Raw genomic sequence first — 15025 nt, forward strand, 5'->3', positions numbered from 1 at the left:
TATCAGCGCAGTAGCTCCGCTCGTTACCATGTGATAAAGGGGAGGGAGCTTGCGATGGACATTTGCATTCCATTTTGCACCGTTTTTGATCAACGTCTGGGCTGTCTCGGTGTGCAGATGGGCAATTGCTAGACTCAAACTCGATGACAAGTCACTTGTCATCAAGTACTCAGATGCCATGTGTCTTTTCAATGGGCACATGCAGCAATAGAAGCCGTCGCGATCGATGTCGTCGGCAACGCTTTTGAAAGATAACAAATATTCCACGAATTCATTTTGCCCGTTCTGCGTAGCGATATGCAGTGGGGTTGCACCTGATAGAACATTTGGTCGAGGATTTGTGCTGACATCCCGGGGTGAGATACATCCCAAGGTCAGCGCCGTGGTTGACGAGCTCGCGCAAAATTAGAAGATTGCCGACAGCAGCTGCCCGAAGTATGTGTGGCGTGACCGAAGTATCTTTCATCAATACGTATTCCCAAGGTCCTGGAAGAAAATGGGGGAGATCCTCCTCAACGGCTCGTCTGTAAATGTCGTCCACTGGAATTTGAGAGAAACCACGGCATGTTCTTTTAATCGCAAGCACGCCGCGCACGCCCAGATAATTGACGATTTTGACCATGAGTTCTGCCGGTAGTTGATCCGTTTCTCTGGCGATATTGATCCGTTGTCAAGCCGTCAAGTACAGAGAGGAAAACCCCGAAATTGGTTATCAATGATTTCAAGGGATCATATGGGAGTTGAAAGATGGTCATAAATCCGACATGAGGAGAATCAGTCCAGACTTCGTGTAGTTGTAGGGAAGAAAATTTTGAAAAGTAGGTTTGCAAAAGATTGTCTACATGGCACCCAACCTTGACGTATTGGGTGGTCTGGGACTCTGGACACGTTTCATTATCAAGGTGACAATCAGTGGATTGACCACCTGGGTTGTTACTTATGTTGCGGTTAGGCTCTACATAATAGTTGACAGTTGCATCGCAAAGAATGGGGAAAACCCCCAAAAGTCGAAATCTAATCGGCCTCCGACCTAAAATCAGTCCGGGCCATGTCAAATGTATTGATTGTGATTAATGGCATTGTTTTCAGGTGTCGGGGCAGCTGTACGTCATATAAATCAACTTTCATATTTTCCTCATTCTCATGCTTTATAATCATACCGCCTCTTTTACATGTTGAAATGTCCAGCTTACAGGGCATGGTAGCGTCCAGACAAGAAGATGGGTGAAAGTTTCTTTGTATCCCACGCTACCAAGCCGAGAAAAAGGCAAACACACAGCGCATTTGTGCCATCAAAACTAATAAATCCGCCCTTCCGTCAGGAAAGCTGCTCATGCCGACATAAGGGACGGTGTTATGAGTAATCAGCTTCTGAAGACGGGCGTAATGATACGTCAGAAGTCTGCGGCCTCTGAACTTGGAGGAGTCTTGCCATCATGTAGCTTGGCGGCCTCCGAATTCACAATTGCCGAAGAACGTCTCATCTCGTGACTAACAACCGTCCGAGATGCCGCTATCATGTGCCATCGCCGGCTCGACGGTGCAAGTTCGTTTCGTTTCTCCCTCCAATGATGCTCATTCAAGAGTGAGCGTGTCATGAAACATCCGTCTCCGATGAAGTTACTCCAAACAAAAGATGCAATAGCATCGCATGTGTCCAGGTGAAGTATTTCGATGCACATCGTGTGCACACTCGGTTTCAATTCCGGACTTCACACGCATGTCTTTCGTCTCAACTGAAAAAGGTTCTGGACTGATCTGTTACTGGGGTCCCAGCAGCTGTTCTTGAGCGTTCATGCTTGGCCTGATTGGCCATGACCGGTTTCAGTTTGCTTCACCCGGAAACTTTTACCGGGCTGAGTAGAAACGTTGCAGCTGTAACCGACACATGAGAACAATTGTCGAACTCAAGCAGTATCGCAAATGATATCTTGTGATGGGCAAGCTTCTTTATGAAATGAGCCCTATAGGGATTCTTCGCCGGGTGTCTCGGGGCCGCCGACAAGCCGGGACCATGAATAGCCCACACGCGAATGAAGAGTGTTGTCGATCTTTGAACCTTAACCGGGAGGTTTCGTCACAGCTATATTGTGGGTAAAAATAGGCCCAACTTTATGCCCAAGGGAATGCTACAAATAGTCGCATCTTGCCTACCGTCTACGCAGTCTTTGGTCGACAACAATCACATTAGTTCCACTATTCAACTCTTCTCTACAAATACACAAGAACGCACCACAATGCAGATCAACAAGCTGTTCGTTGCCGCCATCTTTGGTCTTGCGACCACGGTCATGGTAAGTCACCTGCACCATTGATGTGGCTCAGGCCAAAACAGAAGCTAATTTGCAATTTCTCCGTAGGCTCAAGAGGGCAAATGCACCGCCAAGGGAGAGTGCCAGGAGAACGCAAGCGGTGTCAAGTTACTCTGCACCTCTGGCAGCTGTGCCAACAAGGCAGGACAAGCCTGCACAAGGAATGGACCCGGATCTTCGAATGTTGCAAATTGCCCTAAGTAAGGCCTCGAAAAAGAGGCTTCGGGGGCGGTGGAAACAGCAAAACTGGGAGAAAAAGCAGGGACAGATACGCACGCGCCTAAATAACAAAAGTCATATCCATTATCTTGCTATTAATTTGATCTAGGCTCTGCATTCGTTTCGTGAATTTCGTGAACGAAAGGATGCTGTATTCAAGCAGACTTGAGTTGACCAGCGAATGGGCTCCGACCTCTGATCTTCTCCCCATAGATGCACAGCAACCACGGAACGAGGGACAACAGCAGGCCAATCCCACCCAGCAAGCTACCAGCTGGCCCAAAGCCCAGTTTCTGAAACATGGTGTTCGTGAATAGGGGGAATACACCAGCCAACAGGTTCCGACACATCGATTGGGCTGCAAGAGCCGATGACGCGTAACGATGATAGATGTCGGCGAGATAGTTGAATACTGCTAGATAGATCGTGAAGATACCAATCGTCACCGAAGAAACTGCCAGAGCAGGGACAATCCAGTGGATATCTTTTGATGTGCTCCAGCCGAACCAGAATAGTCCGATGGGAAGGAATAAGGATTCGATGCAGGCGGAATACAACCGGCCTTCAGGAGTGGCCATCTGGCGAGGCATGAGCTTCCTGAAGACTGGGTCCTGAAAGATGGTGATGACTGCGCCCAAGATTGACCCGACGATGACAGCGGTGTAAACACCACCAACCTGACTGCTGTTGAAGTCATATGTAGACCGAAATGCGAGGCCGATGCTGTTGAATTGCATGAAGAGAATTGCCCATGCGAAGGAGACCCAGGCCGAGAACCAGAAGACAACCGATTCCGTGAAGAGCAGCTTGAGGGGAAACGAGAAGCTCTGCCATATGATGCTTAAATCCAGTTCCGGGCCCTCAAAATGTTCCCGAAATTGAACCCGAACGGGAGTATTCATGCTTGGCTGGAGTTCTGACTGGAGAATAGGTCCATCTGCAGTGGTCGATGATGCTGTGCGATGCAGAATGATATCCTCGAAGTGCTTGTTCAAGGCAACGCACTTCTTCCTCAATACCACGTTGCTTCTTGTCTCGTCAAAGAAGAAGAACAGAGCCAATGTTGTGGTCCCGACCGTGATCATCTGCACGTAGAAGATCCATCTCCAGTGAGGATGGTCGACGATGATTCCACTCATCATGGGCCCGAGGCCAGTTCCAATCATAATGGATAGAGAGTACAGAGCCATCGGCGTGTTGCGATTTTCCTTGTGAAAGACATCGCCTACAACCCCTCCGGTCAGGGTAGCAAAGACTGATGCGCCGTTGCCAACAATAAGCCGTGACACGAGCATCCCTGGAAAAGATGCGGTGATTGCACAACCCAGAGTGCCGCAGAAGAAGACCGCGCCTGAGCCAACGAAAACCCAGTATCTACCGTAGATCTCGCTGATCAGGGCAAGGATCATTGGTGCGAAACCGAACCCGAGGACGAAAAGCGTGATACCCACGTTGAACTCTGTATTTGAGATGTCCCATTTCTGGGTCAAGGGTTTTGAAGCCATGGCGTATCCGCCTGCAGAATATGCTGCCAGCGTAGAAGCAATGAATGTTCCGAACAGTACCGTGGTTTTCTTCTTAAGCGTCCATGCGAATGGCGACTGATATTTGGCGTCTATCGCCGTTGGATATGAACCTGCCGGCAATCCTTCAATGCCATTATTCTGCAGGTAATCTGAGATTCGGAAAGTCGACTCAAGTGCATCAACATTCAGGGGTAATTCGACGGTGTTGAGAACTCCTTTTTCATCGCTTGCGACCGGTGGCGGTAACTTGTCCTTGGTGTCATCGTTGATTTTGTTGACCTCGGCTACCTGAGCCCGCTCTATGTCGGAGTCGTTGGCAGAAATGCCCTCCAGTGGTGTCACGGAGTCACCATGATTGGGGTGATGTCGCATTTTGGGCCATGAGATTGCGGGTGGGTGATATCGCAGCTGAATCAGAATGGCTTCTTCGACCCCAACTCACGGCGTGCTCCTCGGAAGTTTTTCTTTGCAGGTTTCACCCCGGTCTAGTGACTCGAATCCCGCGAGCGATGGCGGAAACTTCTCCGCAGCTAGGAAGAAATGAAGTCCGGGGTAACGGACTGTCTCCGAAAACCGGAGCGCAATTACCCACTCTTCCTTGCATGCTCTTCTGCATCCGGACGAGAATATGCATCTTTCCATGTTGGCATGGCGCTGCGAAACGTCGTATTTTCAGAAACCGAGGATCTGGCTGTGATTAAATGCCGTAGTCGTTGATTCTTGTATCGCTGTGCGACCGACGGGGCGATGTATGCGATGCTGTCTCTGTCCTCTCTACAGATACGGAGAGAGACGTCTACGGCAGCATCTGCAGTCACAAAGCGGCCCTCTGTTGCCTCCTACCTGTTGGACGAACTGCGATTCGCGAAAGAGTACCAATTGTAGTTAAGAAGATTCTATAAATGATCTTCAACGTTCCACAGGTGGGCGAGATCGCCTTAGGGCGCGCGTGGCAATCTATCTCGGTTGAGACCTCCGAAAGATCGGAGCGCCTCGTGGCGGCACGGTCCGCGGTAACGGTTCACTTCGATAAAGCTGCAGCACCCTTGACCCGCTGCCGCTAGACAGGGAACGATGCAGCACTTTATCCAATTGACCGGATGATGTGGTTCAGATTGGTGGGAGGGTTGGGGAGAAACCGGGGCATTGATTAGCAGCATTCTTGACACAGGAGGTCGACAGATGCGAATCTCCCTTATCTGAAAGTCAACCCCGGAGTGACAATTTTGCGGGCCCTAGACGTCATCGTATTATGAGGCGCCTTTACATAAATCTGCACATTATTGAGGGGAGAACCGTGACTTCTTAATGGGAAAGCGCGACGTGATCCGCACGAATCATACAGCATCGGGTTCCCTTCGTCCTCGAGCGCAGCCGGCTCTCAGACTGATCCATGAGATTCAGCAACCAGCATTGACCATAGGTCTTGAAACATCTTCTTATAACTGCTGTAGTATCGTTTTTATCAGTTTCACGCGTGATTCTCACTTAACTCATTGGGACACTTCAATGGCATGGTATCCAAATGACCACAGCTGTCATCGCAGGCGATACGCAGTGCAGCTTTGTCATCCATGCGAGTTTCCGAACCCCACTGACTTTATTTAAGTTGTCGGGCGAGACTTTTTGTCTCGGTCAAAAGCGCCTGACGCCTGCCTGAGAGGGCGCTTGTCGACGGCTCACTGGCGCTATCACGCGATGTTGGCTATTATGACTTCATGAAGCCGAGACATCACATCGGGAAGGACCCAAGAAATGGGAGTAATCGCCTTTCCCATCTCGTCCATTCGTCCGTCAATCGCGCAACACAACTTCGAGGCGATGTTAGGTCAACTTTTCAGCTGGTGCTCAGTAGGATGCTGATGGGTCGAATCATCAACCGTGAGTCCGCAAATTCTGACTTTAGAGCCTTTACCCCTGAAGTCGGCGTGGGGTGAGGATTAGCTTCCTGGTGAAAAATGCAGCCTAGAACTCGGTTGCAGCCGATGGTGGTGTGCCAAAGTTCTCAGTGACATCCCGTGGGCCATGCAATTGACCTTGAGGCATCTGACCGATGCCTGCGTTCTGGGTGTTATTTGTCACGTCATCCTAGAGCAAAATCTCTGTGTATCGTTGTACTGCCGGAGCACTCAAGGTAGACTCCATAAGGGTGCGGTGAGATAGCCATTACTTCCCGCCACTCAAGTCCTAAAGCTTAACTCAAGACGTTGGAAATCCTCACGAGATATCATTGTTTGATGTTTAGGCGATGACATGGAGAAAGGATAACAAAAAGCTCGTAGGCCGAGCTGCAAACGCTTCAGATCGAGCGATCGTGGGTGTGCAAACCTAGAAAGAGTGCGTTCACCTTGCACACCAGGTTTCCTCCAAGCCAGCTAGGCATTCTTGAGGCCAAGAGAAGCTATTGATGACTGAGTGAACGAACTTTTGATGGCCTTGGCAGCTTGCGCCCGACCAATTGAGACATGTCAGGCAAGGCATGTGAAAATATCTTGGGGGTCAACTGTAGGACCAAGAAGAACGTGATTCTTGGGAAGCGAGGCATGTCTCACCATGCGTATTTCGTACCGAGAACACGAAGAATAGGAAGTTCTGCCTGCTGATGCTTGACTCTTGGCTGTAACATCTTACCAGCAAGAGGAATGTCGTTATTGTGTCCCGCCGGAGTCACACAGGTTGTCCCCAACGCCCCCCAGATTTAATTGGGTCCCAGCTAAAATTTTCCCACTTCGACATCTTCACCTCTGATCGCGTCATCGGTGCTGTGGACCACAAACAGAAACTATGACACAGAACTTCTCGCACCAGACCACTGGGACAAGACACCCTGGTGTCACTCCCCTGACTGCGCTCGACTTTGCCTGGGGTGCTTTGGGGGTCTTGACAGTTGCTGCAATTTCTGGGTCTAGGCGGCTCTAAAGAATCGCGCATACTTTCGGAACAACGCGGGCAGCCTCTCTTTTGCGGATCTTTTCGAGAGCCTGCAACGCTTTCTCTCACCCCTTGATCCCTGCAAAGATCCTTGGGACCCTCGAAGATTTTGGCTCGAACTTGCAATGCACCCTCCAAGAACTGCAGACGGCCATACATATCCTCTCGCCACATGGCGCCAATTCGGTGTCTCTAAGACGTGATCCGCTTGGCGGGGCCCTCCCACGGGTGTCACGTCCAGACATAAAACCTTCTGGCAGCCTTCTAGTCTGACCCTGATGCTCGGATCCTCTTCCGTCTCCTGTCTCCAGTGCATCAACAACCCTCGGGTCTCTGGTCTTTCGCGTACTCAAGGACGGCCAAGATCAGAATCGCCAATATGTCCAAGCTCTTGAACAGGTTCAATGGCGGTGGCTCGTCCTCCGCCGAGGGCGGCAACAAAGATGGCGATCTCCCCGCTGCGCCCACCTATGACAGCGAAGTTGGTATGTCGCCGTCCTCACCTGGTGCTTTTGGCGCATTAGGACGCTGCTGACTCTTGAACTACAGGCCGAATCGAGCATGCGCGTGAAGCCAAGCGACAAATCGGAGTCACCACCGCCATATTCCTGATCGTCAACCGTGTCGTCGGTACCGGTATCTTCGCTACCCCCGGTTCCATCCTCAGCCTTTCTGGCAGTGTCGGCTTGTCGCTCTTCATCTGGGTCGCTGGTATGATTATCGCTCTCGCCGGAACTGCCGTTTACCTTGAATGGGGAACTGCTATCCCCAAGAACGGTGGTGAGAAGAACTACCTCGAATACGTCTACCGCCGCCCCAAGTTCCTGACCACTGGTCTGTACACCGGATATGTCATCCTCCTCGGTTGGGCCAGTGGTAACTCTGTCGTCTTCGGCGAGTACATCCTCCACGCGGCCAACGTTGAGGTTGACAGGTGGAACCAGCGCGGTATTGGTCTGGCATGCATCACATCCGCTTTCTTGATCCACGGCCTTGCGCTCAAGTGGGGTCTGCGCCTGCAGAACCTCCTTGGTTCAATCAAGCTGATCATCATCCTGATCATCATTCTGTGTGGTTTCATTGCCCTGGGTGGCCACGTCAAGCTTCCCGAGGACCAGAAGCCTCATAACTTCCGCAATGCCTTCGAGGGCACCACTGGCAGCGCTTATGGAGTTGTGACAGCGTTGTACAACGTCATCTGGAGTTACATTGGGTACAGCAACGCCAACTACGCCCTCAGCGAGACCAAGAACCCCGTTCGCACCCTCAAGATTGCCGCGCCTGCCGGTATCATCACCATCTCGATTCTTTACATGCTCGTCAACATTGCCTACTTCGCCGCTGTTCCCAAGCAGGAGATTCTTGAGGGTGGCCGTCTGGTCGCCGCCTCCCTCTTCCGCAACGTCATGGGTGGCACCGCAGAGCGTGCTCTCTCGGTGTTCGTCGCCCTGTCTGCTTACGGCAACGTTCTCAGCGTTATCTTCTCCCAGGGTCGTCTAGTTCAAGAACTCGGTCGCGAGGGTATCCTTCCATTCTCTCGATTCTTTGCCAGCAACAAGCCCCTGAACGCTCCGTTGGCTGGTCTGTTTGAGCACTGGCTTATTTGCGTCATCACGATGCTCGCTCCTCCTCCTGGAGATGCCTACAACTTCATTCTTAACCTCATCAGCTGTAAGTTTTTTGCCTTGATCACTTCAGTATTCTATCAAGAGCTCACGCTAATACCCCAACAGATCCTCTTGCTGTCATCAACGTCTTTGTCGCCGGAGGCCTGGCCTACCTTTACCTCAACCGCAAGGAGTGGAACTGGAACCCTCCCATCAGCGCCAGTCTGCCCGTCGTCATCTTCTTCATGCTTAGCAACGTCTACCTCGTCATTGCTCCCTTCGTTCCTCCCGAGGAGGGCCAGAACGTCTACGAGAGCCTTCCCTACTACCTTCACTGTGTCGTCGGCATCGCCATCATTGTTGCAGGTGGTCTTTACTGGGTTGTTTGGGCTAAGATCCTGCCGAAGATCGGCAAGTACGAGCTGGTGCGTGAGACTGTCGTCGATGAGATCGATGGCTGGGAAAGAAACGTCTTCTTCAAGAGACCTTTGGGAGAAACCATTACTTCTGCAAACAGGTCGACCCCCGAGCCTGAGGTGGCCAAGTAGCCGCAACTTCGAAGTTGTGCTACGTTGCCAATCTCAGTTATAATGAAGTCAGACGAGGTACTCGAGTCTGTTCACGTAAACCTTTAATCGCATCCTTCGATATACCCTAGAAGCTAGAAGAATTCATAATGTTCAAAGTTACATTTGCATCTGCTTGACGTGCTACTATGAGTGTTTCAATCCATGTCCAAATGCGTCGAAGTATGTCCAAATCCCAGGCAAATAACGGCTCATGACTGAGGTCTGCAGCACCAGCACTACGTCAGATGTTAGTTGGGGTGCACATAACTTTGTCCACAAAGAGTTGCGACTTACGCTCACGCTTGATGCGTCGCCGCCTGCACTTGTAGCTATCCAGCAGTCCGCATCATTCTGACCAGAGCCTGCTGGGCAAGGAAAGCCACCAGGCGAACCTTTAGCGTTGCAGTCCTCATTGCCAGCCTGTTTGACGGTCAGTTGAAATGCCCAACGTAATGTATTGGCTTACTTACACAGCTCACAGTTTCCTTCTGACAGGTTACTGGCGTGATTTGGGCAAATGTCGGGACTGCAAGCAGAGAGACAAAAGCGGCAATGGCTTGATCAAACTTCATGTTGACAGAAGCTATGTCGAGAATGATACTACTGGGATGAGGTAATTGAGTATTATCGCGGTGTTTACGGGGCACTCTGGGAACGAAGGTGAACAGGTTCTCTTATATCCTGATAAACGTAGATAGAGTTGAAATTGAAGATTGGCATTGTCGTAATTAAAGCTATTCTCAGGTGGTTCATTTAGGTGTTTGCCGATCACTACAATAATCACGCGACGTTTGCTCGTCGGGGCCTTAGGCTAGTTGCGGGTTCGAGAGAAGCCAAGGCCTTGAGGTCTTGGGCCTATCTAGGGCGCACACCTAAAAAATATTATCTGGTTGCTCTACATTCTTGGATGGGGCGAGTCCGATGATGTAAAGGAATTTGATTGGGTTGAGGTAGAGAATATGCTCAGACGTCCCTTGTCAAACACTCGAGACTGAGTCAGATTTCCAGTGTGGCAATATAACTACCTTTCTCCCCAGCCGCGGCCAAGACAATGCACGAAGGTTCTAATGTCAACTCGTATTTTACGGAATAGGGTATAAGTCCAGACTTAGGAAAGCACATATCAAATACGGCTTTCGCCGAGGCTGGATACAATGGGTTGCATTCATCTTATTCTTGTAATTGGCTATGAGTTTACAACCCGAGCGCGCGAGATTTATCATGAACGAGTGACTTTTATGTGTTCCTCAACCAAACTACATCATTGACTTTCCGGTCTCAGGAGCGGACAGTGACCTTCTTCAGTGGCCAGCCGAGAATGCCCATAGACGAGCACAGCATGAAGGAGCCAACGAAGAGAACCAACGATTCGTATCGCCCCATTCCATAACCCGAACTGACCGGCTTGGTCAAGAGACCAGCAGTGATGGGACCAGTAGCAAGATTGCCGATGCCCTTTGTGAACGCCATCATGCTGAATACAGGTGCTGGATCGTCGGAAAGGATGGCGCCAAACTTGGCCCAGAAGACGGGGAAACCGCCGGCGAACATGCCGAAGATGAGCGCGAACACCACGAGAAGCTCCAAGGAGTGAGCAAATCCCCAAATGGTGAACGCTGAAACCGACGATACGAACGAAGAGATGAAAATGAGAATGAGGATGTTAGGCGTCCTGTCCGACAACCAGCCGAATCCGACCTGTCCGAAAACGGTTGCCAAGTTGTAAACAGCCAGAAGCAAAGCGCCCATCGTTCCGGACAGCCCAATAGCAGAAGCGTATGAGGGGAGATACAGTGAGGGGATGTAGTAGGCAAACCCCTGAAACAAGTTCGAGAGAGCAAAACAGTAGAAAAGAGGCTGCTTGAAAGAGCTCACGTCGAACATGCGCAGAGCACCGTGGTGCGAGGGCGGAAGGCGTCCCTTGATCATCGGCAGGACTGGGAGCACCAAGATGAACACCGCAACGGCGACCGATCTCAAAGTGGTGCGGAAGCCATACTTGGACAAGAGCACCTCAAGCAAGAACGGCAGACCGACACCACTGCATCCGGCGCCGGCAAAGAGGACGCCATAGGCAAAGCCGCGGCGGGCCACGAACCACTCGTTGAGCATACGCAGAACGGGGAAATACAGCAGCAGAAAGCCGACACCGTACATGACGCCCTGTGTAGCGATGAGACCGACGACTGAGTCGCAGAAGGACGCCCCAACAAGGGATGCAACGCAAATAGCCCAGCCGACAACAACCATGTGTCTTTGCCAGGCGTGGAAGCGGCCAACCAAGGGCACAGCAATTGGTGCTCCGAGGAAGTAGATACTTGTTGACACCGTGCCAATGACAGCGATGTTTGGGTTGCCTTCGAACTTGGGATGGGAATAATAGTAGTCTTGGAAGACACCAAACGTCAGGGGGAAACCTGTCAATGTTAGTCAAAAGCCGGTTGACATTTGGGCTTGAGTGACAGTACCCCAGAGAACTGCCTCGACAATGAAACTCGCAAAGAGGAATTTCCATGCCTCCGCGCCCTTGTCACTCGGCGGGAGAGTCTGGATCAAGTTGTTGCCCTCTTCATCATCGGTAGGCGGCGCAGAGCGCATTGAGCGCGCGTCAGGCGTTGGTTGCAACTCGACAGACATCTTTCTTACACTGAGAAGATGCCTCGACTGTAGAGAACGGGATCAACGAAACAAAAGGAAAATTGCACCAACTTCATGATGTCCCCAGCTCATTAAAAGGAGTTTTGAGTTTTCCATGACTAAAGCAACAGTGTGCCCCCCAATCCGACGTCGGCCCCGCTTGCGGGGTTCTGACGTTAGACCGGTTGGATCCAAGACCCCAAGGGCGCGCAGAACACACCGCACCATACCTATCTTAGCGGCTTATCTGCAGGTCGTTTCAGTGGAACTGGGCGCTGGGAGTTATGAGGTCTAATAAGTATTAGACCTACTTACCACATAAAAACATCGTGACACACACGGGACGGGATCCGAGGTTTTCGCAATTTTCGCACGTGGGAAGCCCTTGCCGGAACTGCATCCGGGATCGCATGTTAGATGTTTGCCCCGAAAAGGGAAGGTAACCAAACATGTCAAAAAATATTCCAGTGGAAGATGCAAAGACGTTTGTCTTCTTAGCAGTCCACACTCTAGCTTGCAAAAGAGTCTCTGCCCTGCTCCAGCCTCGACGATTCCGCATTCGGCCACTGTGGGTGCTAGTTGGAATACACCGTGCTGTTCTCTTGGGCTTCTTGGTCTATCGTATTGCATCAAAAGTGCACATTCCGAACTGCAATGGGGATATCCCGCCTGGAGAACTTTCGCCTGCAAAGATGTTGGAAAAACGTCCCCAGGAAGGGCTTTGCCGGCATTTGGTCACTCTCTTCAACGCCAATTTCATCGCCCTAGCTTGCGTTGATTCAATAAAAAGCGATTGAAGTTTCGGGGAGGGATAGCCTGAGATTCGTCAACATCAAGTCTTCGGTAAACACAGTGGCATGATAGGAAACATGACTGGTGAGGGAAAGTTCCCGGAAATCATATTCAACGAATGGAAGTATGCGTACTCACAGACCGCGGAGCATCATTGACAGCCAAACAAGAATATTGCTTAGACTTGCTATGAATCACAAGCTAATGTACGGATGATTCGAGTTCTCATGTCTCTGCTATCAGCTACCTAACGTGTCCACGGGGGGGAAATGTCTTAGGAGTTACTATTGTCCTATTCAAAAGAAACCGATGGTTTGCCGTTGTTAGCCAGTACAAACTGAACCAGCGATACAAAATTAGGCTTGTTGACAACTACGACTCAAAATGAATCGAAGCCAGCAGGACGCAGATGCGTCGAAGGGTATTTGCCAACTTAGCAGCGCCTCTGTGGCTCTTAATTCATTGACGTCAGGATATGCAGCTAATAATTATTGATTGGTCGCGCCCTTTTTTTAAGATCATAGCGAGTTACTTTCGGGGTAGAGTCATTCGATGACTCTTCAATCTGCTGTCCGTATCATTGGCGCAAGCCCCATGGAAGAGATGTGTAAGCTTATGCAGGCTACCATGAACCTTGCTCCGCAGCGAGCGGCACTGAACATGTCACACCGCGCCCTTTCATCGGAAGAGCCCCGTAGAGTGGACTCTATCTGCGCCTGCGCATCAGCAACTCCGGACCGCGAAGAGTCCGGGCCGGTACCAAAGTCTTTAAAATCATCGGCCGGGACGGCATATGGGCCTCGGACACTGGGTTTCGTTTCACATCCCGTTTTCTCGGCAAAGCGCCTACGTCCGACGACTCATGTATGTTTCCTGTCACAAGCCAATTGATCTCTTCGTCAAGGACACTCACATTTCGCGCATCGCAGCACCTGCTCCGTCTCGAATTTCGATCAAGCTTCTCAAAATGACGCGAACTACGCAGCTGGAGGACTTTGTCGTCACTGATCGAGGCGGTATCGTCGAGAACCGACACGGTGTCCATGTCGCAGTGGTCGACGCCGATGGCAAGCTTATCTACGCTGTTGGCAACCCATCTCGATTGACTCTGGCTCGATCCGCAGCAAAGCCAGCTCAAGCACTTGCTGTACTGGAAACGCCCGGCTTTTCAAAATTCGGTTTCGACGAGGCCGATATTGCCTTAATGTGCGCTTCTCACAACAGTGAGGACAGGCACATTGGCAGAGCCAGATCTATGCTAGAGAAAGTCGGGGCTTCCGAATCCGACCTGCGTTGCGGTGGTCACCCTTCAATCTGCCCAAATGTCAACCGCAATTGGATCAAGGCCGACTTTGAGCCGACGGGGGTTTACAACAACTGCTCTGGAAAGCATGCTGCCATGCTAGGCGGTGGTCTTGCTCTAGGAGCCGAGTTTGCCGATTACCATCTTCCTCAGCACCCAATTCAGCTCAAGGTGAAGGAAGTCGTGGAGGAACTAAGTGGCCTTTCGGAACAGGACGTTAAATGGGGCATTGATGGCTGCAATCTCCCTGCACCTGGATTGTCGCTTAGTTCCATGGGACGCATGTATGCGAGGTTCGCGGCGGCTGCTGACGCAATTGGCGACGACGAATCATCTCCTTCTCAGCGAACAAGGCATATGGCTCGCATTTTCGACGCAATGGCCAATCATCCCGAGATGGTCGGCGGTGAAGGACGCTTCTGCACACTGTTGATGGAAGCCTTTGCGGGAGCCCTCATTGGTAAGGTGGGTGCAGATGGCTGTTATGGTGTTGGAATTCGGGAGTCAGAGTACACCAAGCAACTTGGAGCTGAGGGAGCTGTTGGCGTTGCGGTCAAGATTGAGGACGGTAGCTTAGAAATCCTCTACGCAGTTGTTACCGAGATCCTTGAGCAGCTACACATTGGTACGGAGGAGATGCGGCAACAGCTGGCGGCTTTTCATCATCTTAAGAGACTCAACACTATGGGGGTCGAGACGGGACGAGTTTCGCTGGCCTTCCAGGTCAGAAAGGCCTGACGACGAGGTATGTAGGCCTCCGTGCTATACATAATGCTGCCGAGAAGAGGTTCCAGAATTGTAAGGTCATCAATTGATACTGTTCTAGATTCAAAGACAGTACCCTTCGATATTTGCATGGCCATGGTCTTCAGATAGGTTTTGCCATTTAGACGAACAATGACGCTGCGGAAGATGATAATTACGTACGTTAGGCACAATAGAACTGAGGGAATGATGTGGTCAATGTGGTGCGCCGCTAGCCAGGGGTATCCGCTCAAACACTCATTCAAATAGACGGGTTCAACTCGAGTCTGTTAAGTTACTGTTTCCGGCTCCTAGGAATGTACATCCGCGTGATATCTGAGACGTTCGGAAAGGTTGCTCCCCTAGTCTTCGACAAATCGCCGAT

At 50.9% G+C, this 15025-nt stretch overlaps 6 protein-coding genes across 6 annotated transcripts; 3 read left to right on the forward strand and 3 right to left on the reverse strand.

Moving 5' to 3' along the window:
• Nucleotides 1-2237: 2237 nt before the first annotated feature.
• Nucleotides 2238-2516, forward strand: CGGC5_v006856 (uncharacterized protein; the record flags this gene model as incomplete). Its single annotated transcript, XM_032019735.1, has 2 exons — nt 2238-2294; nt 2361-2516. The coding sequence occupies 2 exons, from the start codon at nt 2238-2240 to the stop codon at nt 2514-2516; spliced, it is 213 nt and encodes a 70-aa protein (XP_031883148.1).
• A 170-nt stretch (nt 2517-2686) lies between these two features.
• On the reverse strand, nt 2687-4429 carry atB-2 (Efflux pump atB; the record flags this gene model as incomplete). The annotated part of the gene is made up of 1 exon (XM_032019736.1): nt 2687-4429. The coding sequence occupies one exon, from the start codon at nt 4427-4429 to the stop codon at nt 2687-2689; it is 1743 nt and encodes a 580-aa protein (XP_031883149.1).
• A 2938-nt stretch (nt 4430-7367) lies between these two features.
• MUP1-7 (High-affinity methionine permease) lies at nt 7368-9143 on the forward strand (the record flags this gene model as incomplete). The annotated part of the gene is made up of 3 exons (XM_032019738.1): nt 7368-7473; nt 7538-8659; nt 8722-9143. 3 exons carry the CDS (start codon nt 7368-7370, stop codon nt 9141-9143), a joined length of 1650 nt encoding a protein of 549 aa, XP_031883035.1.
• A 230-nt stretch (nt 9144-9373) lies between these two features.
• CGGC5_v006859 (uncharacterized protein) lies at nt 9374-9736 on the reverse strand (the record flags this gene model as incomplete). The annotated part of the gene is made up of 3 exons (XM_032019739.1): nt 9374-9400; nt 9459-9584; nt 9635-9736. 3 exons carry the CDS (start codon nt 9734-9736, stop codon nt 9374-9376), a joined length of 255 nt encoding a protein of 84 aa, XP_031883034.1.
• A 706-nt stretch (nt 9737-10442) lies between these two features.
• asaE-10 (MFS transporter asaE) lies at nt 10443-11801 on the reverse strand (the record flags this gene model as incomplete). The annotated part of the gene is made up of 2 exons (XM_032019740.2): nt 10443-11581; nt 11633-11801. The coding sequence occupies 2 exons, from the start codon at nt 11799-11801 to the stop codon at nt 10443-10445; spliced, it is 1308 nt and encodes a 435-aa protein (XP_031883033.2).
• A 1344-nt stretch (nt 11802-13145) lies between these two features.
• On the forward strand, nt 13146-14786 carry CGGC5_v006861 (uncharacterized protein; the record flags this gene model as incomplete). The annotated part of the gene is made up of 5 exons (XM_066151755.1): nt 13146-13200; nt 13359-13457; nt 13523-14521; nt 14620-14641; nt 14723-14786. The coding sequence occupies 5 exons, from the start codon at nt 13146-13148 to the stop codon at nt 14784-14786; spliced, it is 1239 nt and encodes a 412-aa protein (XP_066008832.1).
• Between the last annotated feature and the right edge of the window lie 239 nt (nt 14787-15025).

Source organism: Colletotrichum fructicola (genome assembly GCF_000319635.2).
Source record: "Colletotrichum fructicola Nara gc5 chromosome Unknown KSG_Nara_v1_contig04, whole genome shotgun sequence".
Classification (NCBI taxonomy): domain Eukaryota; kingdom Fungi; phylum Ascomycota; class Sordariomycetes; order Glomerellales; family Glomerellaceae; genus Colletotrichum; species Colletotrichum fructicola.